Source organism: Rhinolophus ferrumequinum, chromosome 2 (genome assembly GCF_004115265.2).
Source record: "Rhinolophus ferrumequinum isolate MPI-CBG mRhiFer1 chromosome 2, mRhiFer1_v1.p, whole genome shotgun sequence".
NCBI classification, from domain to species: Eukaryota; Metazoa; Chordata; class Mammalia; order Chiroptera; family Rhinolophidae; genus Rhinolophus; species Rhinolophus ferrumequinum.
The window spans coordinates 29886082-29911849 of record NC_046285.1 but is presented as its reverse complement, the minus strand read 5'-3'; the positions used below and the strand labels follow the sequence as shown (position 1 = coordinate 29911849).

Here is a 25768-nt window from a genome sequence, read left to right as displayed (position 1 = left end):
AGAGAGAGAGAGACTGGGAGCTCTCTACTCTGTTTCATTGATCTACTTACCTTTATATAAATACCAGTGTCTGGATTACTTGGTTTTATAATCAGTGCTGTAATCAGGTTGTGTTAGTTCTCTAACATTGTTCTTATTTTTCAAAGTTGTTTTGGTGATTCTGGGTCCTTTGGATTTCTATCTGAATTTTAGAATCAACTTATAAACGTCTGAAAAAACTAGCCTGCTTGCTTCGATTTTTATTAGAATGGTATTGAATCTATAGGTCAATTGGAAAAAATTGACAGCTGTACAATACTGACTCTTCCTACCTATGAACACTGTATATCTCACCATTTATTTAGGTCTTCAATTTTCCTCACCAATGTTTTGTAGCTTTCAGTTTATATGAAAGCATAAAAGTATTTTTTACTTCAATTTTCAATTGTTCATTTCTAATATATAGAAAAACAATTGATTTTTGTACAGTGATTTCGTATCCTGAAGCTTCAGAAAAACTCAGTAGCTTTTTTGTAGATCCTTTGGATTTCTATATATAGAATTATGTCATCTGAGAGTAAAGTTTTACTTCTTCCTTTCCAACTTGGGTGGCTTTTTTCTTTCCTTATTGTACTGGCTAGAGCCTCCAATAAAATATTAAATAGAAATAGTGAGCACAGACATTCTTTCCTTGTTTCTGATCATATGGGAAAAGCATTTAGTCTTTCACCATTAAGTATGATGTTACCTGTAGGTTTTTCATAGATGCCCTTTATTGGGTTGAGAACGTTCCCTTCTATTCCTTCTTTGGTGAGAATTGTTATCAGAAATGAATGCAAGATTCTGTATAATGATTTTTCTGCCTCTATTGAGATGATTATATGGTTTTTCTTTTTCAATTTGTTAATATCATGAAGCAATTGTTTTTGAATTTTAAACTAACTTTGTATTCCAGGGAAAAATTCTATTTGGTCATAATGTATTTTCATTTTAATATATTGTTGGCTTTAATTTGCTAATATTTTGTTTGAAAATGTATTCAATAAAGGCTATAGGTCTGTAATTTTCTTGTAATGTCTAGGTCAAGTTTTTGTATCATAATAATGCTGAACTCTCCTCTTCAATTTTCTGGAAGAGCATAGAATCGATATCTCTTCTTCCCTAAATGTTTAGTAGTATTTACCAGTGAGGCATCTGAGCCTCACCTTCTTTTTACAAAAAGGATTTTATGTATAATTAAGTTTTTAAAATAGGTATAGAGCTATTCAGAATATTTTTTCTCCCCTGGTTAGCTTTGGTGATTTTTGTCTTTCAAGTTATTCATCCATTTCATCTAAGTTTTCCAATATTTTGGCATAAAATTGTTCATAATATTTTCTTGTTATCATTTTAATATCTGCAGAATCTGTAGTGAGTCCCATCTCTCATTCCTGCTATTCATCTATCATTATCGTGCTATTTGTTTTCTATTTTTCCTATTTATATTTTGTTCCCTCTTTTCCTCTTTCTTCAGCCTTCTTTTAGATTATTTTTATGATTCCATTTTATCTTTTTTGTTGTCTTATTAGCCATAACTCTTTGTTTTGTTATTTTAGTGGTTGTTCTGTAGTTTATAGTATACATCTTTAACTTACCACAAGCTTTCCTTCTGGTGATATTCTACAACTTCACAAACAGCGTAAGAAAACTACATTAGTACTATAGCAGCTTTTCTCTCCTCTGGGCCTTTGGGCTATTGTTATGCATTCTACTTTTACATGTTATATAAACAAAAACAATTATTTTTGTTTAAACAGTAAATTATCTTTTAGAGAGAATTAAATAATAAGAAAATATTATGTATATTTACCTGTGTTTACTATTTCCACTGTTCATCCCTTGATGTGGATCCATATTTCTATCTGGCATCATTTTCCTTCTGCCTATTAATTTTCTTTGTGGGTCCACTGGTCATGAATCCTTTTAGCTTTTGAATGTCTAAAAAATATTTTATTTTTTTAAAAAATATATTTTCACTAGTTACAGAATTCGTTTTTTTTTTCTTTCAGTATTTAAAGACGTTGCTGCACTGCTTTCTCACTTACATTCTTTCCAAAGAGAAATCTTCCACGATTTTTATCTTTGTTGTTCTATATATAATGTATGTGTCTTTTCTTCTCTGCCTCCTTTAAAGATTTTATCCTGGTTTTGAGAAACTTGATTATTATTGGTGTAGTTTCTTCATGTTTGTCGTGCTTAAAAATCGAAGCTTTTTCTTTGAGCCTTTTGAATTTGTGGCGTTTTTGGTGTTAACCTAAAAATAAAAAGCCAAAATGAGAGGCACAAGCATATATTTGAGATAAAAAAGAAAAAAAAGGAGCTACTCGGGAAGCACTGATTCAGGCAGAAACCCGAAGAGTGTTCGAAACAGGAGACAAAGGTAAGGTGTATTTATGAGAAAGGGAAAGAGAACATTTACATCAATAGAAAGATGGAATTTCTATAGGTGCAGATAAGCTAACATAGTGACACTAATTCTAAACAATGTTTTTAATTTTCAGTTCCATAGTCATCAGACTGGTAGCCAGCCATACTATCTGCTTTCTTGTTATTCTTGCAGAGTTCTTTGGGGCACAATGTTACTTTAGGCCCAGTCCAAAGGTTATTTTGCCCCATTTTAACATTCCAAAGGTGTGAAGCATAAGCCATGCAAGCCAGTTGCTCTGGGATGGCAGCTCTGACTCCATTTTAAAGTGGCATCATTTATTATGTTTTACAGAGGTTTTTATGAAATTTGAAAAAATTTTGGCCATTATTTCTTCAAAATTTTTTTGCCCCCTTTTCTACTCAGATACTAAAATTATATGTATATTATACTGCCTGGAGTTGTCCCAAAACTCACTAATACTCTTTATATTGTTAATTATTTTTTTATCGCCATTTGTATTTTGGGTAGTTTTTATTAATGTCTTTAAGTTCACCAATCTTGTTTTGCAATATCATATCTGTGTTAATTTCATCCAGTGTACTTTATATCTTACACATTTTAGTTTTCATCTCTAGAGATTTGATTGGGTCTTTTTTATAACTTTCATTTCTTAACTTTTTGACCACATAGATTATAGTGATAACTGCTTTATTGTTTTTGTCTAATGAAGCTAAAATCTATGCAAGTTCTAGGTTGTTTCAAATGATTTACTTTTCTCTCATTAAGGTAATATTTCCCTGTTAATTTCATCTTCTTGGGTGTTGAATATGTTTTTTGTTCCTAAAATAGTTTTGAATTTTGTCCTGGGGTGAAGGTAAATTACTTGAAACTACTTCATCCTTTTGAGTCTAGCTTTTAAGATTTACTAGGTGAGACGAGAACTGTGTTTAGTGCAGGGCTAATTATTGCCCACTACTGAAGCAAGACCCTTTGAGTACTCTTTCCAATGCCCCATAAATTATGAGTTTTAAACTATGCTCAGGGGGAACAAATTACTTTTGGATATTAACCTAAGATACGAGGTCAGACATTTAAGTTCGTGAACTCATCCTAGAAAAAGTGCTACATACCTCATTGCTGAATAACACTAGTCTCCTTCGAAGTACTCTCCTTGGGAAGCTATACACTGATGTCAGTGCCTAGTCCACCCTTCAAAGCAATTTTGGAACTCTTTTTCTGGAATGGCCATCAGAGCTCTTATCGATTACCCTTCATGTCCTGAATGTCATCAAAATGTCTTCCTTTTAATATTTCCTTTATCTTCGGATAAAGAAAGAAGTTATTGGGGGCCAGAAAAGGTGAGTAGGGAGGGTGTTCCAATACAGTTATTTGTTTACTGGCTAAAAACTCCCTCACAGACAGTGCCGTGTGAGCTGGTGCATTGGTGTGATGCAAGAGCCATGAATTGTTGGCGAAAAGTTCCAGTTGTTTTCATCTCATTTTTTCACACAGCCTTTTCAGCACTTCCAAATAGTAAACTTGGTTAACTGTTTGTCCAGCTGGTACAAATTCATAATGAGTAATCCCTCTGATATCAAAAAAGGTTAGCAACATCATTGCGACAAGTTTGTGAACCTAATTGCCATAACTCATATACCTACTTATGAAAGTAAATCAACAAAAAAGTGCATATTATGTATTCCAGAGACAGTAGGCTGAACCATCCACATCCCTGCTTTCACCCATCTGCTTGTAATATGAGACCAAAAGTTCTCAAACAGATAATTATACCTATGAATTTACCTCCCTCTTCTTTACAAGTTCAAAAATGCTAAACGTCAGAGTGTTCTCTCTCTCAGGTCCTCATGTGCGATACATCCAAAAGCCTGACAACAGGCCCTGCTCCATCACGGACTCCGTCAAACGGTTCCCCAAAGAGGAGGCTTTAGAGGGGAATGCCACCAGCCCACCGCAAAACCCACCTTCCAACCTCACTGTGGTCACCGTGGAAGGGTGTCCCTCGTTTGTCATCTTGGACTGGGAGAAGCCACTAAATGACACTGTCACTGGTAAGAGGATGTTACTATAGTGGGAAGCTTTGATAATGCAATGCATTGAGACGGTGGGACTTTGAGTCAAACTCTGACCGATGAGGAATCTTTCAGGAGGAACAAGTCCCAGCAGAGTTCTGCTGCCCTGATGACACATTCTTGTCAGAAGTGTCATCTGATGGGAAAAAATCATCTTTGTCCTGGTTAAGCGCTCCCTGTTAATTTAGGAGACCTCTTTAAATCATATCTTTTCATCTCCTCTTAGAACTTATTTTTCATGAAGGGAAGATACATCTAGTCTTTTCATTACCAAGAAAATTACAGACAATATGTGAGAAGTTGCCACTGCTGATGATATTTAAACCAGTTTTCCTTTCAGCAACCCAATTTCTAGATTGACCTAGGACTTTCAAGTAGGCTAAAAGTTATTTCAATCATTTTAGGGGTCATGTTTTAAAAATCTATCCCTGGTCAATTTTCTGCTCACCTCAGGAAATTCTGACTCTGCTATTACCCACCCAATTCCTCTAAAAATGACTGTGAAAATAAGAAATCCTGAGTCACTCTTTGACTTTGTTACATGAGAGTTTAATTCTCCATAGTGAACAGGGCAATTACACTAGCAGGGAAGGGGGAAAGACTAATGACCTGAATCAGCTAGAGGATATATAGCAAGTAGCTTGAGTAATGGGAGTCCCTGCCGTGTGCCTGGGGTGAGCAGACAGGCAATAGAGGGACCCACTACGAAGCTGTCAGAGGTAGAGAGCAGTGCACGGGGCCAGTGGGAGATGACGGTCTGCCGAAAAAGTCTCCTCCGACTAAAGGGGAACACAGCTGCTATGTCTCCTCAGACAGAATCATCTGGTCTGGGCAACTTCCAGTGTAAGCAGCTTGTTTTTGCTTAGCTGGCTTTTTTAAACCATATTTCATCAATTTTCTTTCTCACGCAAAGTTTACCTTTGTTTTGGGAATGAACCAGCCCATGGTTCCTGGGGATTTGCCTCGTCCTGCTTCTTTTCGCCAGTAAGCGTGAAATTAATATCTAAAAATATCTAATATCTAAAAATCTAAATCAATATCTAAAAATCAATCAATCTCTTTGTATTGATTATCTACATGTGTTAAAAAGTTCAAAACTCTCAGTCCATATACTACACTAATTAGGAGTTCCTGTGATAGTCTGAGGCTTAGTTCTCACAAAACCAAATGAACTGTAAAATTTCATTTGCCTTAAAGATGTGGGACATCCAGTTGGAATTGGTTAATCTAATATATCTAGTAACCTGATACATCTAATACATATTCACTCGTGTATGTCAATTATATCTGATTTAACTTTTTTAAAGCAGAAGGATTTTCCTTTCTGATTCATTACGTAACATTTAAAAAATTATATAAACTCGTAATCTCAAAGAATCATGAACATGGTATACTTTATCCATCCAACCAATCACTTTTGTAACATTGTTACCAAATATTAATGGACTGCTTGAGATCTTTCACAAGATCATGGATTTATAATACCAATTTTCATGGTTTAGGACCACATCTCTTTAGCTATAAAATTTTCTAAGTAGAAATAAGTCCATATTTAACCGTTACTCACCTGGTTTGTACTTAAATGTTAGAACATATGCCCTTATAGTGTATTCTATTTTTTCCATTTCTGTTTATTTTTAAATAGTTCATTAATACTACCTGATTTTAAATGCAATCTTTTATAAACCAGCAGCTCAGATAACACAGAGATTAATTCGCATGCCACTGAAAATGGTTTTATAAGAGAGGGTGGTGAAAGATAACAGAAAGAGAATGGAATACGTTTTTTATTCCATGAGTTGTTTTCTGTCAATAATCGACCTCTAAACTGACAGGCATGTATTCACCTCTATCTAGTAAATACATACAAATTCAGTTGCTTCTACATGTCCCTTCTATACTAAGGTAGAAATAGATACACCTAAGAAATTGGCCATAGTCTGGGTCCTTGTACAACTTAAATTTAAGTTAGTTATAAGGTGTTGCTTTGTGATATGCCAAGAGTGTATTGCCACAGATTTAAATCCCAGACCAGCTGTGTTCTAGATCTGCAACTTGGGTATACTCATATAATTAGCCTTGTTGAACTTTAGTTTCCTTATTTGCAATAATACCCATTGTTATCAATTTATCATAAAGATAAAATTGAACAGCGATTTTGAATGTGCAGAATAAATTAGCTGTTACGTTAATGTTTGTCAGTAGTAGCAATAGCAGGACAGTTAGAAATAGATCACCATTACTATTTTCATGCTCTGTTGATCAGACTATGATGTTCCCAATCTTCATAATAATTTTGTTTTTTTCTGTTCAGTGAATGATCTCATACTAGGGCAATAAAACCTTCTGAGGTGATGGGGGCAAAGACCAATTATTTAGTTTTAGTTCTGTATAGATTTCCTTATATCTTTACTGTGAATGAAATTATAAACAAATCCTATATTTCAAAAGAAGAAATATGGATATAGATGACGCTATCTTTGCCTTCTGAAATATATTCAGAATGTGTCTACAAACATTCATTCCAAAGTTAATATTCCACTTTTATAATGGTGGATTTATGAAAAAGCTATTATCACTTTAAAACATTATAAATAAAAGATATATTTACAAAGCCCAAAAATATTCATTCAAAAAGTTTGAATTCTGAGAGAAATTCTAAATATCTTTTTAATTGTGAAGGTAGCTTCTAGATCCATTTTTAGAAATACTATCTTTTAGGACAAAAATAGTGTTATACCAACCTCTAAAACTTGAGTCAAAAGAAAATTAAAGAAGATGTGCAATAAGAGTTTCAAGCACTAAAGGGCTGGGGTAATATTTAAAAATCACACAGTTGATGAGAAATATCCCAAGCAAAGATGTTTTTTGAAGGCGGTAGCTTTCATGCATTACCCAGTGGAGTGTAATATAAGTTGTTCTTTTGATGGCTAAGCAGCACTTGAATCTTTGCAATTGGAATCGTTCAAATTTGTGTGACCATATTTTCAAAATATATCACAGGGATAATAAAAGCAACAATAATGATAGATCTACTTGTTGAATAAAATACATACAAAATACTACTAAGCATGTGCTATATGATCCTAATTTAATTCCCACAAGCAACACTATGAAGAGATATTATTGATGGGAAAACTGCAACTGAGATAGAGGCAAATGGCTTGGTGTGTCTTTCCATCAAGCCACACAGTTTCCACTTTGTTAAAAATCAATTTTACTTTTATTTTAATTAGTCCTGTCTTTTCCTAGTATATATCGCTTCACAGCTGAGGAAAAGATATAAAATGGACATATTGAATTCAGGATCCTCCCCCCTTTCCCTCTCTACTCTCTGTTGGAATAGAAAGCCAACTGAAGTGGGAACAAAAAGAGTTAGGACACAACAAAACAAAAACATAAAAATGGTTGGGAACAAAGAGTCTGAGGAAGAAATACTAAATACCAGCCGTTAGTCCTGTAATAGCTGCACTGATGTGTCCAGGTACAATGGCCTTTGCCTTCCAGTTTAATTTTGAATTTTCAGAAGGATAGTCATCAGAAATTATTCAGAAACAGTCATGCTCCTTTTGGGTTATTTTTTTAAATATAGCTTTAAAAATCCTTCCCAAATTACAATTGGTGATTATAAGTCTCCTGAGTTATTCTATAGTTTCAGTTTTATTTCTAGTACCCACCTTCTACCTTTGGTCTCAGTGCTGACAGCACAAATCCCTAGGAACTTGCCAGCTCCTTTACAGCCTTTGCACTTTCCCTGATGCCCACCTCTTGGGTATTTCCTCCTATTGATGAAGCTGATTTTGTGTAGGCTTTTGTTGTGGTTTGTTAGTTGGGTTTTGTTTGAATTTTTTGTTAATCCTCTGTGTGATCTTATCACATGCATTAAATTAAACTCCAACTGAGAGCAGGGAAAACCAATTAACAAATTTGTCAATTATATTCTGAAAGTCTCTTTTGATTAGTTCATAGAAACATGCCTTTAAGTGAAATTTATGCAGATCTCTATGCAGGCTTTAAAGACATAGTTTCTCTTTACAAATACAAGGATAATTATCAAGGGGGAATATGGAAGCAGTATATACAAAACTTATGTAACTTATGTAAGCAGTAGGTACAAAAATCCCATAATGCTCTAGATCAAAATAGTGATTTGGTTAACTGTTATTTGCTGCTGTGGTTTTAAACTCAGAGATTTTTGCAGCAATACGATGTATTCTGTGGCCTTTTCCCAAGCTATATTGTAAAGCCTAATAGAGCAGGAAACATGGCTTCTGCACAAACACCACTCCTCATACAATGCTTTCCAACAATGGTAGACTGACTAACCTAACAAAATCACAGGTTACCAGTATCCAAAGCTACCGTAGGAGTGTTACTCGTCTTCACAGTTACCAGGCCTTCCTTGCTCTGGTAAAGGGAAAGCCAAGATGGTCATTGAGCAACTCCCCAAATGCTTTGGGGCCTCCATCATCTGCTGACCATCTCCATCTGGAAACTGCTAATGTGTAAGATGTACATGTAATGTATACATAATGTATGATGTATAAGATCAGAACTGCAATCTGAGTTGCTCGTTTTTATGACAGTGACTTTTATTATGTTACTAGCTTCAAGAACAATTAAATCAGCGGGAACATAAAGACAAGTATCTGTTGGCTTTTTCACTTTTCAGAATATGAAGTTATATCCAGAGAAAATGGGTCATTCAGTGGGAAGAACAAGTCCATTCAAATTACAAATCAAACCTTCTCCACAGTGGAAAATCTAAAACCAGACACAAGGTAAGCCACCAAGTGCCATTACAGGTAAATTCTGAGAGTGCAAAAGTCCTACCAGAGGAATGAAATGACATCATCCCTCTGTGTCTTAAGGGAGGACCTACTGTGCATTTCAGTCTTTGGCTTTCCATACACAGCACTAGATACCTTTACAGTCATGTTTTACAAATATGCAAGGTATTGCTGGGGATGCAAGAGCTAACAAGACGGTCTTGTAAGCTGACAGTATAGCTGGGAACATTGAAAAATAGAAGGTCATTAGTACCAAATGTTGATACTAATACCAAAATTTAGAGAAGGAAAAGTCTGTGGACCAGACACAGCTATGGTGTGCATGATGTAAACTAAATATGAAGCACAGAACAATTTAGCCGGTATGCCAGAAAAGGGAGGGCAAGGAAATAAAAGCCATGAGATAAATATAGGTGAAAGTTTATAATAGTTAATGCTTAAAATAACTAGAGACTAGTCCCAGACACGGCAATACTTTGTTTTGGGGTCTTTTTATCACAGACAAATGAGAATAGATTTTTGAAACAAGAAATAAATAATATTAGCATTGATCTACGATAAACAACTTTTCTTGGTATCCATTATTACACATTGATACGAGGTTGTTTATATTACTGCATAGTTTTGTGATTCCTTTATAAATCTAAAATACCCAATATTTTATCAGTTCATTTTATTATTATAAGAAATATAAGGACCTTTACATTTCTAGAAATGTAGTAAGGATTTTTTTGGTGTGGTTTGGTTTGGTTTTACGTGGCTGAATCATCAAATTTAGCCATCTAAAACAAAACAAAAATCAAGGAGATTCTCAAAAGGATATAGCCAACCATTTTCTTAAAAAAGCCAATATGCTAAATTCATTCCAACTAAATTTTGCTCTCTGGGGGAAATCAATTTCTTTTCTCAAACTCCAAAACACTGTTTGATAAACTGTCTATGCTTTCTGTAAAAAAAAAAAAAAAAAAAAAAACAACAACAACAACAAAAAAAAAAAACAACCTGGTATCTTAAGTTATAGTACACCAAGCAACAGAGAAGCATTTTCAGAGGGACACAATCAGGAATTTTTCCAGAGTAAATATTTCATTGCTTGAAAGTTCCTCAAAGTTGAAAAAGATCAACAGAGGTGAAAACTGAAATTCCAGCAGCAGAGATTTTTTTCCCCTAAGTTTTACTTTCTGTGTCTTTCACTGTCATCACGTGATTGAATGGATTGGGTATTGGTTACAACACCCGAAAGAGCCTATTTTGGCTCTGACAGTAGGGAGACTCTTCTTTTCAGGGGAAAAGGAAGATCTCATTCATTTTGATGGTTTGCTGTATATAAACTGTAGTGCTATACTGCAAAAATAACCCTTTTCCACAAGTGTTTTTTGTTGTTTTTTTCTTTCAAATTCTCTATTTTAAGCTGTAACATGGAAAGTTTTGCAACTGCTAATTTTCTTAAAGGATTTAAGTTAGCCAAAATAAGCATATATTTCAGTAATGATGATCTTGGTTCTGTTTTCTTAACAAGATTAATAGGGAGAGAGCCTATTTTTACCATAATATATTTCAAGGAAAAAGTAAAAGAGAAGTCATTTAATTTTGACTTTTTAATAGGTGGCTTTGGGCTTACAGGACTTGGATGGTTTCTCCCTTCAGTTTCCTGCTTTTCATTCCACTTAATAAAAAGTGAGTTGTATAGTACACAGAAAGTACATTGAAAGGCACCCAATTTCATTGTGTTCCTTTTCTGAATCAGGCTGTCCTCAGATCTCACAATTCACCTATCAGCAATGATAATCAGAAGTAGAACAGTTATTCCAGTGACATTTTAAACCTGATTTGTTTGTAAAAGGTGGTTTGTTTGTGTTTCCATTCAGCTAACATTGACTGTCAACAAGGTTCTCAGCCGAATGCTTGCTGTTGTGGTTACAAACATGAATAAGCACGGTGCCTGCTCTTGAGAGGAGGCTAGAGGGGTAGGCAGTTAATAACCAGTTGTTCTACTCAAAGTGGTGACAGCTCTGGTAGAAGAATGCACACGGAGAGATGGGAACCCAGAGCGGGTGGCACTTCACAAAGTCTGGGGAAATTAGGAAAGACTTCCCAAAGAACACTGACACTTGAGCTGAGGCTTGAAGGATTAGCAGGAAGGAGCTAACTAGGTGACTGGTAGGAGAAGGAGGAATGTCAGAGAGAATAGCATGTGTCCTCGGTGCAGGGGCTAAAATGGCATGGTTGTGTGCAGTGAGTAACAGGCTATTTTCACCAGTGTAAGGGGTGGAATAAATCTTTTTTTAAAAAAGGGACGTTTGGTTAATGTCATGTAAAAGTGCCCTTTTGGCATCTGATGCAACTGATCAAGTAGGTGCATAAGAGAAAAGTTCCTTTGGGCTGAGCTACATCTCATTCTGGAATCACAGGACCAATCAGGTCATGGGTTGTAACTGTCACAGGACTGTGCTGATTGTTTCTGGATTTTGCCTCAGCCTGAAAGACAACCTTTATCCTGCCCACATGCTATGTGCCTCGCTTATCTCTCTGTCCTTCATCAGTGGGCCTTCTAAGAAGGACCCCTACAGCCCATTCTCACCTCAAGATAAGCAAAGCCCAAAGGAGCCCCTTTCCGGATTTGCCTTTGGGAACAAGCAATGTTAAGTTTAGGAATCCCTGAAATCAGAACCCCATGCCGAGTTTTACTACTTGGCATAAGTTTGGGTCATTCAGTATGTCTACAGGTGGCTTATTTACTTATTTTTAGTTTAATATGATTGAATGAAATCCGATAGGATATAAAGATTGTTAATGTTCATATATATGATTTGACCAGGATTATAGTGATCGTCCCTAATGGGTCATGATTTAAAAGTTGTACATCAGTAATTTGAAGAACGAACACTTTCCCATTGGGGGCAAATATAATGCATGCAGATGTCAAGGTGCTCTAATGAAAATTATTTTGTCTACAGTACATGAAACTTTGTGGTGATCAAGTAGCTCAGTAGATGCCAGTCTCCAGTGAGCCTGAGAATGCATTCTGTGCTATCTTAACAGGTATACTGGAGACTCATTTGTTGCATGGGCAACATTGTTTGGAGCTGAAATATTAAAATTATTTGTTGAAACCTCTATTAGTCAAACTAATTTAATGATTTAAGGAAGAATAAAGTGAAGTTGAGTTGTTTAATTTGAGATTTCTGAAGCCTGCAAGTACCTAGTAAAACAAAACTAACACCCATGAAACAACTGGAGAGCATCATACATAAAGCAGCATAAAAGAACATACCAGTGTAGGACTTCTGTGCAAGTTCTGTAATTTATCAGGAGAAAAAGCCTCATGGAGCACATGAGACTAGAACTTGACAATAAAGGATAGGATGGAAGGCAACAGGCTTGTAAGAAAAGCGCATCAATAGTATTGTTCTTTCAAATCAGATACGTACGCATGATTTTGGTGAAATACAGGTACTCTTCAAAGTTCCCACTGACAGCAAAGCTACAGCCAGAATAATAAAATTATGAGTCCCCCAAATTTAGATGTGTTGGCTTTTTCGATGCAAGCTTTTTTCATACTCTATCATATTGTTAAGGCAAGGTTTCTTTCCATTGTATCTTTTCTGCCCCAACCATGGTACAAGATTAATGCTAATAAAAGACACTGTAAAACGAAGAAAGAGTGTGTACAGAACGCAGCCACCAGGTGGTTTTTATTAGCTATAAAGAATGACTTTGGTCACATTTCAGTGCTTGGGAAATTTTTAAACCAAAATATACAGTAATACTGAATTCCCCAAATAGGCAAACTTTGAATTATAGCTGTGAAAATCCTCCCTCTTCCCCTTAGGTTCTGGAATTCCTTATTTGAAAAGCTGGAAGATAATAACTTCTGAAAGAATTACCATAGCTGCATTCCAGTTCCAGGAGACATATGTCAATAATTTATTTTAAGAGTGTTTTTCTACCATTTGTCCTGACTGAAAACAAAACATGAGATCTAAAACAGGTGATAATGACTCGCTAATCATTGCACATGGACCAGGGTGGAGTAGAGCTTGGTGTTAGACCATTTCACTCAGGAGAATCAAGGCAGAGACAATAGATCTACAGAGCTTTATTGGTTCAAAATTATAAATGTTCACAGACTATTCTAGAACCAAAAAGATGGTGGGCTATGCTACCTTTTCCTTCTCACAGTGTATGCTCACCTCTCTCTCTGCCTGTTTTTATGACTAAGCCGGGTTTTTATGTACTTTGCAGAAGGCTGACAGCCCACAGGAAGGGGCCTTCCACCAGCTGTTTTGCTGCTGGGAGGGTGCAGCAACACACCTGGCGTGAGATGTTTCTGTCTATAGAGAGCGGAGCTGCTTGGCTTCTCTGGGGCACTGAGGTGCAACTCCAGAGGGGGCACGGCGGGAAACACCCCAGCCTTGCCAATGGCTGCTTGCAGCTGTGGTAAGCTGTGGTCGTATATGGGCATAGGGAAGAAGGACTGTTTGTGGGGAGCCATCACTGTCTTAGTCGTGTGACGCAGAAGCACTCTACCAACAGAGGCAGCTACCAACAAAGGCAAACTGCTATGGCACAACTCCATCATCTCTGTCTTTACAGGATCCCTCGCTCACCCCCTACCTCTAATGTACAAAGAAAATGTAGAGATGTTTGTATCAGTACCCGTCAAGCCGATGCCCCAATGTTTATTTTCCACTTTATTTTTCCCCATGAAATCTCAACATGTGGCTGTCGTTGAACTAAAAGAAAAATAATAAGGGCCTCTCCTTTCTGGAGCCAACCACTTTGTTTGCAAAGACCACTATGATTACTTTCAGTTCTGTGAACGGAAGAACTGATAAAATACCTGACTTAAACAATAAGTCCTGCACCACTGCCTAAAGGGACAGGAAGTGTGCTAACTGATCTCGATGTCTCTCCCAGCTCTAAAATGATATATTCTTATATCCAAAGCCATGCACAGTATCAGTGGGAAAATGGGAACTGAAAATAAAATCAAAACCTACGTCAGTCTTATAGCAAGTAGAATTGTCCTGATAAACCAATTTTCTTTGAATCTACGTGTGTGGTCTGCAATTTGTTTTCAGACAAATTGTTTCGGTTTTGGTGGGGTTTTTTTAATTAAAGTTTATGGGGGTGACAATGGTTAGTAAAGTTACATAGGTTTCAAGTGTACAATTCTGTAAGACATCATCTATGTATCACATTGTGCGCTCACCACCCAGAGTCAATTCTCTTTCCATCACCATATATTGGATCCCCTTTACCCTCATCTACCACCCACCTCCCCCCTTACCCTGTGATAACCACTAAACTATATTATCTATGTCCATGAGTTTTTGTTTCTTTATTTGTTTGTCTTGTTCCTTTGTTGTTTTCAGTTTTATATCCCACATATCAATGAAATCATACAGTTCTGGACTTTTTCTGTCTGACTTATTTGTTTTTAATACACATTTTGATAAGCCATTTTTCTTCCAGATGAACTGGTTTGGCAATACATATGGATGGACACATACAATCACTATACACTAGCTTTTAAAAAAAGGCCTTTAATCTCACTCTTCTCTTCAAATGAGCCCATGTCTCTCCTCACTGACTAAAAAAACTGAAGAATCCACTGTGTGTGCCAGACTGACATGTGGCCCAGCAATTTCCTGTGGAAAATGTACTCTGACGGGTAATTAAGACAAATCAAGTTCACTTAACCTGCTCAAGTACTTCTATTGTCCTCTGCGGCTTAGGAGGGTTCTGGAGAACAGTTCTTCCTCTAAAACGAACATCTACCCGAGTTTCCTATAGCTGACCGCATACAGTTTGGGACTATTGTTTGTGTTGTTTGATTTAATAAAATATTGGCACTAAAAGTAAATGGGAATAGAGGCAGCAACTTCTTACAAACTGAATCTGGCTGAATGAAGCAAGCATGTGGAATAGCCATTATATCTTTATTTGTGGTGTTTTTGTGAAATTCTGGTTTCTGCAGATTCTGTAGTAGCTTTTCAACATCTCTTCTCATAGGCCTCGTAGAAAGGAGTAAACTGCCAGAGCCTTAGGCATTGTATTTAGTTGTTGTAAGTGTGGGCAGCAAAACAATTGCTTCCTCATTAAAGAAGGAAGAAATATAATGGATTGCTCGGTTTTGCAACTTTTCTTCTGGCAAAAGTACAGCAAGGAGCACAGAAATTCCACTAGTCTATAAAGAGAGACTTCCCTCATGTGTGGGATATAAAACTGAAAGCAACAAATGATCAAGACAAAGAAACTAAAACTCATAGACACTGACAACAGTTTAGTGGTTACCTAAATGCTTACCCTAGGTGGGGGGGAGGAGTGTGGTAGAGGAGGGTAAAGGGGTTCCAATATATAGTGATGGAAGGAGCACTGACTCTGGGTGGTGACAATGTGAGATATAGATGATGTATTATAGAAGTGTACACCTAAAACCTACATTATTTTACTAACCAATGTCACCCCAATAAATTTAATTTTAAAAAAAGAACAAAGAGAGCGATTCTTCTTTTCACATCACCATATTATTTTCATTACTTTTCACTTAGAATTACGTAACGCCTAGGAGAAGGGTTGCCAGAAACTCACAGCAACATTTTAGAATTAAGAGTGCAGCCCAGATCTGAAATTTGTGTACCCCACAGAAATGGGAGACACAAGACATGTCCCTAAGGACATATTAGGCAGCTGGTTGACGCTGCCTGATGCCTGCTGATGCCCTGTTCCTCTCCCTTCTGTCCCAGGACTTATTTTGTCCTCTAAGTCCCTGCAGCTCTGCCTTTTGCTCTTTATCTGTATTCCCAGGTCAACACAGTATCTGCATGTGGCAGGAATCCAGAAATGCTTACCCTAATGTTGCAGTGTCGTCGGAAAACTGATGGATTGGGTTTCTCTTTCCCTGTCTGAGTGCCCCATACCCTTTTTCTCTTATTCCACTTTTCCATTTCTCTCCCCCTGACTGAAACTCTACCTGAATGAGGCTCAAATATTTCAAGACTACACTAGGAGTAAAATTAGCTAACCAAACAATTCAAACAGACAGCTACAGGATGGGCTTTCTACATAAAAACAAGGTTGCTTGAGGTTTTATGAGGCTACTGTTAAGAGTTAAAACACGCTTTTTAAGTAAATGGGAGCGTATTAAAAGTTCATTAGATAACAAAGATTATAATTCAGCTCTATATTATGGACCAAAATGGAGGGAAATGGTTATAGAGAGGAATAAAGGAGGGGAAGGCAGTAGATGACAGAAGTGTGTGCCCTAATTACACCTGAAGAATCGTCTCAGGCTACATCCTCCAGCTTGGAGATTCCCTATCTCTCAGTTTGACTCATGAACCACAGATCCCACTGTTTGAAACCCTACTTTTCCACTTTTTCTGTAAATTGATATTTAATGCTTATGCTGATTTTCAGAGTTGCTCTCAAACTCTACCCTCTTCTTTATTATCCCTCTGGGATAATAATTTAGAGCTTTCTAGACTCTTCAGAGAAATCTTAGAACTTTTTTTTTTTTTAGCCTATGGAGCTATTTTGATGGCAGGCAGAAAGCTTCACCTGCTAAATTTTTATTCTTCCCTATAACCCATTACATATGCATTTATTATAACCTTTATAACTACAACAGTACGTGGACATAGAGGAATTCTTCTTGAGAGTTCCCGTGGCAGTGTTGGTCAAATTCCCCAATACTAGAAGCACCTTTTAAAAAAAAATTCTCTAGATATAAATATAATACTAGAGGATATTTATAATCACTATGTGCCAGGCCCCTTGCTTTTACATGTATTATCTCATTTCATCCTCACCAAAAAACTCACAGATACTTGTAAACCTTTATCGGTTATAATGACAAATAACATTATGATCTTCATTTTTATATCTGAGAAAATTGGTGCTTATAGAGGTTAAATAACTTACCTGAAAGTCACACAGTAGTGCAGCTGTGAACCCAAGTCTTTCTGGCTCCAGAAACCATGCTGACAGGGAGGCTTGGGAAGATCCCTTTTGTTTGGATGGATACCTACCCGGGCAGAACCAGGCATGGCATTCTGCCAGTGGTGTACTTACTTGGCTTGTCCTCTAGGAGACCCAAGAGCTTCACTACCGTTGTCATCGGGACTGCACTGTAATTCATTCTAATGAAGTAGGTCTCATAAATGGCTTTTTCGTTTTCATTTTCATCAGAAATACATGCACATGGTTTTACAATTCAAATGCTACGCAGCAGCTCATTCATATGAATAAATTCTGTTTCCCAGAAGCAAATATTTTCAATTATTTGTTTTTCAACTTTATTAAGGTATAAATTTGGAAGATAGTTAAAGTGCACAACATGACAATTTGATATATGTACACGTTGTGAAAAGATTCCCCCCACCCTTCAAGTTAATCAGCACATCCATCACCTCATATATATACCTTTCGGGGGAGGGAGGCTTACATTAACTTCTACTCTCGTAGCACATTTCAATTATACAATACATTATCAACTATAGTCACGATGTTACACATTAGATCCTCAGAACTTACTCATCTTACTGCTGAAAGTTTGGACCCTTTTACCAACCTCTTCCTATTTACTTCACCCGCCAACCCCAGGCTTTCTACTGTTTCTGTGAGTTCTTTTTTTTTTTTTTTTTTTTTTTTTTAGATTCCACATATAAGTGATACCATGCAGTATTTGTCTTTCTCTGTCTGCCGTATTTCACTTTTCCACTTAGTATAATGCCCTCGAGGTTCAATCCATGTTATTGCAAATGTAGGATTTCCTTAATTTTCAAGGCTGAATGATATTCCATTACTGTGTTTCCCCGAAAATAAGACCTAGCTAGACAATCAGCTCTAATGCAACTTTTGGAGCAAAAATTAATATAAGACCCAGTCTTATATAAGACCCAGTATTGTATCATATCATATCATAACTTATATAAGACTGGGTATAATATAATAATATAATATAATATAATACCAGTTATTATATTATATTATGACCCAGTCTTGTATTTATAGTAAAATAAGACCAGGTCTTATGTTAATTTTTGCTCCAAAAGACGCATTAGAGCTGATTATCCGGCTAGGTCTTATTTTCAGGGAAACATGGTATATACATATATCACATTTTCTTTTTCCATTCATTCATCGATGGGCACTTAGATTGTTTCCATATCTTGGCCAGTGTGAATAATGCTGCTATGAACATGGAATACAAATATCTCTTAGAGGTAATGATTTCATTTCCTTTTGATATGTACTTAGAAGTGGAATTGCTGGATCCATATGTTTCCAGGGTGGCTGTACCAGTTACATCCCACCAACAGTGCATAAGGGTTCACTTTCCTCCACATACTCACCAGCATTTGTTATCTCGTCTTTCTGTTAATAGATCGGATATCCTAACAGATGTGAGGTAATAGCTTTTTGTGATTTTGATTTGTATTGTCCTCATGATTAGTGATGTTGAGCATCTTTTCATGTACATGTTAGCCATCTATATGTCTTCTTTGGAAAAATGTCTATTCAGGTGATTTACCCTTTTTTTTTTAATGTGGTTATTTGCTTTTTTGCTATTGAGTTGTATGAGTTCCTTATGTAGTCTAGATATTAACCCTTTATTGCACACATAGTTTGCAAATATTTTCTCATTCTATATGTTGCCTTTACATTTTCTTGATGGTTTCCTTTGCTGTGCAGAGCTTTTAGTGTAATGCAGTCCTACTTGTTTATTTTTGCTTTTATTGTCTTTGTTTTTGGTGTCAAATCCAAAAAATATCATCACCAAGACCAGAGCTTACGCCTATGTTTTCTTCTAGGAGATTCATCGTTTCACGTCTTATGTCCAAGTCTTTAATACATTTTGAGCTTTATTATGTAAGACCCGGTATTATATTGTATCATATCATATCATATCATATCATAAAGACCTGGTATTATATTATATTATACCAGGTCTTATATTAAAACAAGAACTGGTCTTATATTAATTTTTGCTCCAAAAGACGCATTAGAGCTGATGGTCTGGCTAGGTCTTATTTTCGGGGAAACATGGTATTCTGTTCCATTGATCTATGTATCTGTTTTTATGCCAATACCATACTTTTTTGACTATTATAGCTTTGTAATATAGATTAAAATCAGGGTGCATGATGCCTCTAGCTTTGTTCTTTCTCAAGAGTGCTTTGGCTATTCAGGACTTTTGGTGGTTCTATATAAATTTTAGGATGTATGTTTTATTTTTTGAAAAATGTCTTTCAAATTTTGATAGAAATTGCACTGAATCTATAGATTGCTTTGGGTAGTAGAGATATTTCCACAATATTAATTCTTCTAATCCATGAACATGAAATATATTTCTATTTATTTGTGTCTTCAATTTCTTTCATCAATATTTTATAGTAGTGTACAGATCTTTCTCCTTGAATAAATTTATTCCTAAGTATTTTATTTTTATGATGCTATTGTAAATGGGATTTTCTGAATTTCTCTTTCTGATAGTTCATTGTTGGTGTATAAAACACAATAACTGATTTTTGTATATTGATATTGTATCCTGCAACTTTACTGAATTTGTATATTAGTTCTAGTTTTTTGGTTGAGTCTTTAGGGTTTCTTATATATCATATTATGTCATCAGACAATTTTACTTCTTCCTTTCCCATTTAGATGCTTTTCATTTCTTTTTCTTTCCTAATTGTTCCAGCTAGGACTTCCAGCACTATGTTGAATAAAAGTGATGAAAGGGGGCATCCTTGTCTTGTTTCTGTACTTAGAGGAAAACCTTTCAGCATATCACTGTTGAGTATGTTATTAGTTGTGGTCTTGTCATATATAGCCTTTATTATGTTGAGGTACATTCCCTCTATACCCACTTTGTTGATAGTTTTTCTCATGAAAGTATGTTGAATTTTGCCAAATGCTTTTTCGGTATCTATTCAAATCATGTAAATAATCATATGATTTTTATCTCTCATTTTGTTAAGTTGGTGTATTACACTTATTGATTTGTGGATGTTCAACCATCTTTGCATCCCTGCAATGACTCCCACTTGATTATGTTGTATGATCCTTTTAATGTATTGTTGAAACCAGTTTGCTAATATTTTATTAAGGATTTTTGCATCTATTTTCATCAAGGATCTTGACTTGTAATTTTCTTTTCTTGTAATGTCCTTCTCTGACTTTGTTACAGGGTAATGCTTGCCTTGTAAAATGAGTGTGGGCATGTCCCCTCCCCTTCAATTTATTGGAAGACTTTGAGAAGAACTGACATTAACTCTTCTTTAAATGTTTGGTAGAATTCACCAGTGAAACCTATTAGTCCTGAGATTTTTGTTTGTTGGGAGTTTTTTGATTACTGATTCAATTGCCTTACTAGTAATTGGTGTTCACATTGGTATTTCTTTCTGATTCAGTCTTGGTAGGTTGTGTGTTTCTAGGAATTTTCCCTTTTTTCTATGTTATCCAATTTGTTGGAGTACAATTGTTCATAGTAGTATCTTACAGTCCTTTATATTTCGATGGTATCAGTTGTAATGTCTCCTCTTTCATTTCTGATTTTATTTATTTGGGTCTTCTCTCTTTTTTCTTATTCTAGCAAAGGTTTGTCAATTTTGTTTATCTTTTCCAAAAAATCAGCTCTTAGTTTCATTGATCTTTATTATTTTTCATTTATTTCTTCTCTGATCTTTGTTATTTCCTTCCTTCAACTAAGTTTGGGCTTAGTTTATTCTTCTTTTTCCAGTTCCTTGAGCTGTAAAATTAGATATTTGAAAGATTTTTCTTTTTCTTAATATTCATCTCTAAACTTTCCTCTTGGAATTGCTTTTGCTGCATCCCATAAATTTTAGTATGTTGTATTTTCATTTTAATTTGTCTGAAGATATTTTTGATTACTCTTTTGATTTCTTCTTTGCCCCATTAACTGTTCAGTAATATGTTTTTTAATCTTCACATATTTGTAAATTTTCCAGTTTTCTCCTTGTAATTGATTTCTACTTGCATACCATTATGGTCAGAGAAGATGCTTGATATGATTTCAATTTTCTTAGATTTATTAAGACTTGTTTTATTTTGTGGCCTAACATATGATCTGTCCTGAAGATCATGTGTGCCTGAGAACAATGTATATTCTGTTGCTGTCAGATACAATGTTCTCTATGTCTGTTAGGTCCATCTTATATAACGTGTAGATTAAGTTTTTTGTTTCCTTGTTGATTCTCTGTCTGGATCTTCTATCCATTGTTGAAAGTGGGGTATTGAAATCCCCTACCCTTATTGTATTCCTGTCAATTTTCCCCTTAGATCTGCTAATATTTGCTTTACATATTAAGGTGCTCCTAATGGGTTCATAAATATTTACAAATGCTACATCCTCTTGAAGTGACACATTTGTCATTATACAATGACCATCTTGTCTCTTGTTACAGTATTTGGCTTAAAATCTATTTCAAGTATGGCTTAAAGTCTATTAAGTATAGGTACCCTCGCTTTCTTTGGTTTCCATTTGCATAAAATATCTTTTTCCATCCTTTCACTTTTAGTCTGGGTGTCTTTAAAGCTGAAGTGAGTCTCATAGTTAACATATACTTGGGTCTTGTTGTTTTTGTCCATTAAACCACTCTATGTGTTTTGATTAGAGAATTTAGTCCATATACATTTAAAGTAATTATTGATAGGTATGGATTTACTATTGCTATTTTCTTCATTGTTTTCTGGTTGTTTTGTAATTATTTTGTTCCTTTCTTCCTTCTGCTCCCTTCCTTTGTGATTTGATGATTTTCTGTAGTGGTATGCTTTGATTCTTTTTATTTTGTGTATCTGCTATATGTTGTTACTTTGTGTTACCATAAGGCTTACATAAAATATCTTCTATTTATAACAGTCTACTTTAAGCTTATAGTAACTTAACTTCAAATGCATACAAAAAGCTCTACATTTTTACTCTTCCACATTTTGTTTTTGATGGCACAATTTAAATCTTTTTATATTGTATATCCATTAACAAATAATTATCGTACAATTATTTTTAATACTTTTTAAATATTCATAATAGTTATAAGTGATTTACCCACCATGATTACAACAGTAGAGTATTCTGAATTGAACTATATATTTACTTTTGCCTAGTGAGTTTTATACTTTCATGTGTTTTCCTATAACTGATTTAGCATCCTTTAGTTACAGCTTGAAGAACTCTCTTTAACATTTCTTGTAAGGCTTGTATAGTGATGGTGATGAACTCTGCCAGCTTTTGTTTGTCTGGTAAACTTGTTATCTCTCTTTCAGTTCTGAAAGACAGCTTTGCTGGGTAGCTTTTTTGTTTGTTTGTTTTGTTTTGTTTCAGCACTTTGAATATGTCATGCCACTCCTTTCTGGCCTGAAAGCTTCTGCTAAAAAATCTGCTAATATTTTTATGCAAATCTCTTGTAACAGCTTTTCTACTCTTCCTGCTTTTAAGATTCCCCTGTTTTTAACTTTTGATAATTTAATTATAATGTGTCTCAGTATAATCTCTTTGGATTATTTTAATTTGGAACTCTGGACTTCCTGGATCTGAATGTCTGTTTCCTTCACCAGGTAAGGGAAGTTTTCAGCCATTATGTTTTTTAATAAGCTTTCTGCACTTTCTCTCCTTTCCTTCTGGAACCCCTATAATGCATATCTTGGTCGCTTGATGGTTTCCCATATGTCCCTTAAGCTATCTTCACTCTTTTTCATTTTTGTTTGTTCCTCTGGATGAATTCTACTGCCTTGTCTTCAAGTTTGCTGATCCTTTCTTCCACTCGATTTAGTATGATGTTAAACTCCTCCAATGGATTTTTCAGTTGTTATTGTATTCTTCAGCTATGTGTTTTCTGTTTTGCACGTTTTAATATTTTCTATCTCTGCTGAGATTCTAAATTTGTTCATGCATTGTTCTCCTGGCCTTAGTGAACATCTTTATGACTGTTATTTTGAACTCTCTATCTGATAAATCACTTGAGTTCATTTCATTTCGTTTCTGGAGATTTTTCTTTTGTTTGGAACATACTCCTGTTTCTTCATTTTCTTTGACTCTTTTTGGTTTCTAAATATTAGATAAAACAGCCATCTCAGTCTCAATAGAACGGTCTTGTATAAGAAATGAACATCTTTGATCAGCCCAGCCCAAATGCCTAGTTGTCTCTCAAACCTCTAAGATTGTCCAAGCCACTCCTTATTCTTAGTGGCTTGCAGTAATTGAGTGTGCCCAAACCCGTCAATGTCCCAAAGGTGAGAATTACCGTCAGCACCTACCGTGTTTCACTGAAAATAAGACCTAGCCAGACAATCAGCTCTAATGCGTCTTTTGGAGCAAAAATTAATAAGACCCAGTCTTATTTTACTGTAAGACCAGGTCCACAATATAATAGACATGATATATGATATATGATACGATATATGACATGATATGATATATAATAATAGGCTGGGTCTTATATTAAGTTTTGCTCCAAAAGACGCATTAGAGTTGATTGTCCCGCTAGATCTTATTTTCAGGGAAACACAGTAGATACAGGCTGATTATAAACTGGACCCTCAGGTAGCAGCTGGGAAATTATGTAGTTAAGCCCCTTCCTGGGAGAAACTGGGAGATGGGCATCTAGCCTGTTCCCTCTGTGTTGGACCGAGGATATAGCCATGGGAGGACGAAAGGGATGCTCTTGCACCTTTTAAAAACTGCTTCATTTGCTATAGTACTGTGGGACTCAGGAATGCAAGCCCCATTGGCTCTCAGCGCCAGGTAATCTGGGGGCTCATCACATGGGCAGCAGCTACAAAAGCTGGAGTGACAGACTTTTGTACAGATTCCTTCCAGGGACATAGAGTGACTTGGTTTTATTGTTGGAGCAGGCTGGAGACAGAGAGGGCAGGAAAGGTGTCTGCTGGTTTCCCAGAAGAATTGCAGCCAGCCACTAGATAGGTGCTTAAGTTAAAAGCCTCACCTTCAGGAAGCAGTTTTTAAAGTATGCACCCCTTATAAGCCCTTTTCAGGGAAAGAGTGGGAGATGGGCATTTTTGCCTGTTCCCTCTGTGCTGAGCCAATTAAGCACTGCTTCTTTGCTACAGTCCTGTGGTACTTGTGAATGCAAGCCCCATTGGCTATCAGGGCCACATGACCCATCACTTGGGTAGAAGCTGTAAAAGCTTGGGTGCAGACATATGTACAACCTCCTTGCAGGGAGATAGTAGTGACTTGGAGCTGGCTGGAGAGATGTCCATCATCTTCCAGTCTCCATGGAGGATCATAGCGAGGCTCTAGATGCTTGCTAAATTAGAAACTTGGTCCTCAGGCAGTAGCACTTAACATTTACAGGTGTCTTTCAAGGAAAGACTGGGAAACGGGCGATTTTTCCTGCTCCCTCTGCACTGATCACCCAGGATAGCTGTGGCTCATGCTCATGCACTTTTGAATAACTGCTTTATTCTTAAAAGTTTCATCGACACAATCCTCATTGGCTTCCAGAGCTAGGTGTTTAGGGGCCCCCTCATGTGGGAGCCTTAAAAGTTGGGGTGGTAGGTGTGGGGTCCGAACTCTTTGCTCTTCAGGGAAAAGCTGCTAGCTGGGGGCTCGCTCCTGATTGTATGGCACTGTGCCAGGGGCAAGGTTTATGGAGAGTGTGTCTCAGGCTTTCCTACCCATTTCGATATGGGTGTTCTCTCACGTGCCCACGTGTAGGAGTCCTAGGGTAGTTCCTGGGTATCTTTCATTAGGAATAGCTCTATGTGCAGCTGTACACACTTGATGTGTCTGTGGGAGGAGGGGAGCTCAGGAGTCTCCTTTGTCACCATCTTAGCTGATTCTCCCATTTTCAATTATTTTAGCTATTTCTTCTGTTAATTAAATGCGTATTTCTAGACTGACCGTTTTTAAAAATGATCAAACACTGAAGTCATCTATCTGTTCCATGTATTCGTTTATGGCAACATTTCCTGGAATTCCACACCATCATCCTTTACTTCTCTCCTATGTTGAATAACCTACATCTTATGCCTTCCTTGTTTACTCCCTCACTTTGTGGCACTTCTTGAGAAACACATCTTGAGAAAAGCGTAGGGAAGATATTTCTGAGTGTTTACGTGTCTTGAAATACCCTTGTTTTAACTCTGATACTGTTGTTTAGCTAGACATGGAGTTTAGGATAAAATGAAGACTTGTGAAGGCATTGTTTCATTGTTTTCTAACTTCCAATGCTCAGAAGTCAAATGTTACTGATGCTGGATCCTTTGAATAGGACCTATTTTCTTCTCAGAAACTTTTGAGATCGGTCTTTATCCCAGTACTCTGAAATTTTGCAACTTGTGTGCTTTAAATGGTCTCCACACCCCCCTCCAGCACCCCCACCCCCGTTTTGCTGGGTGTACCTTAGGCCTTTTTAATCTGGAAACCCATGTATTTCAGTTGGGCTATTACTTACATCACTTCTAGGATAACTTTCTACCCTCCTTTTCCCCTCATCTCTCTTCTAAAACCT

The 25768-nt window shown here is 36.2% G+C and overlaps 1 protein-coding gene across 50 annotated transcripts in view; it reads left to right on the top strand.

The window, feature by feature from the left end:
* The window catches only part of ABI3BP (ABI family member 3 binding protein), a 248933-nt gene that overhangs the window by 215255 nt on the left and 7910 nt on the right, over positions 1 to 25768 (top strand). For all 50 annotated transcript variants that reach the window (XM_033130366.1, XM_033130223.1, XM_033130130.1 and 47 more), the window contains 2 exons: positions 4246 to 4455; positions 9149 to 9257. In XM_033130366.1, coding sequence (XP_032986257.1) covers positions 4246 to 4455; positions 9149 to 9257 — 319 coding nt within the window. The remainder of the gene's footprint in view (positions 1 to 4245; positions 4456 to 9148; positions 9258 to 25768) is intronic.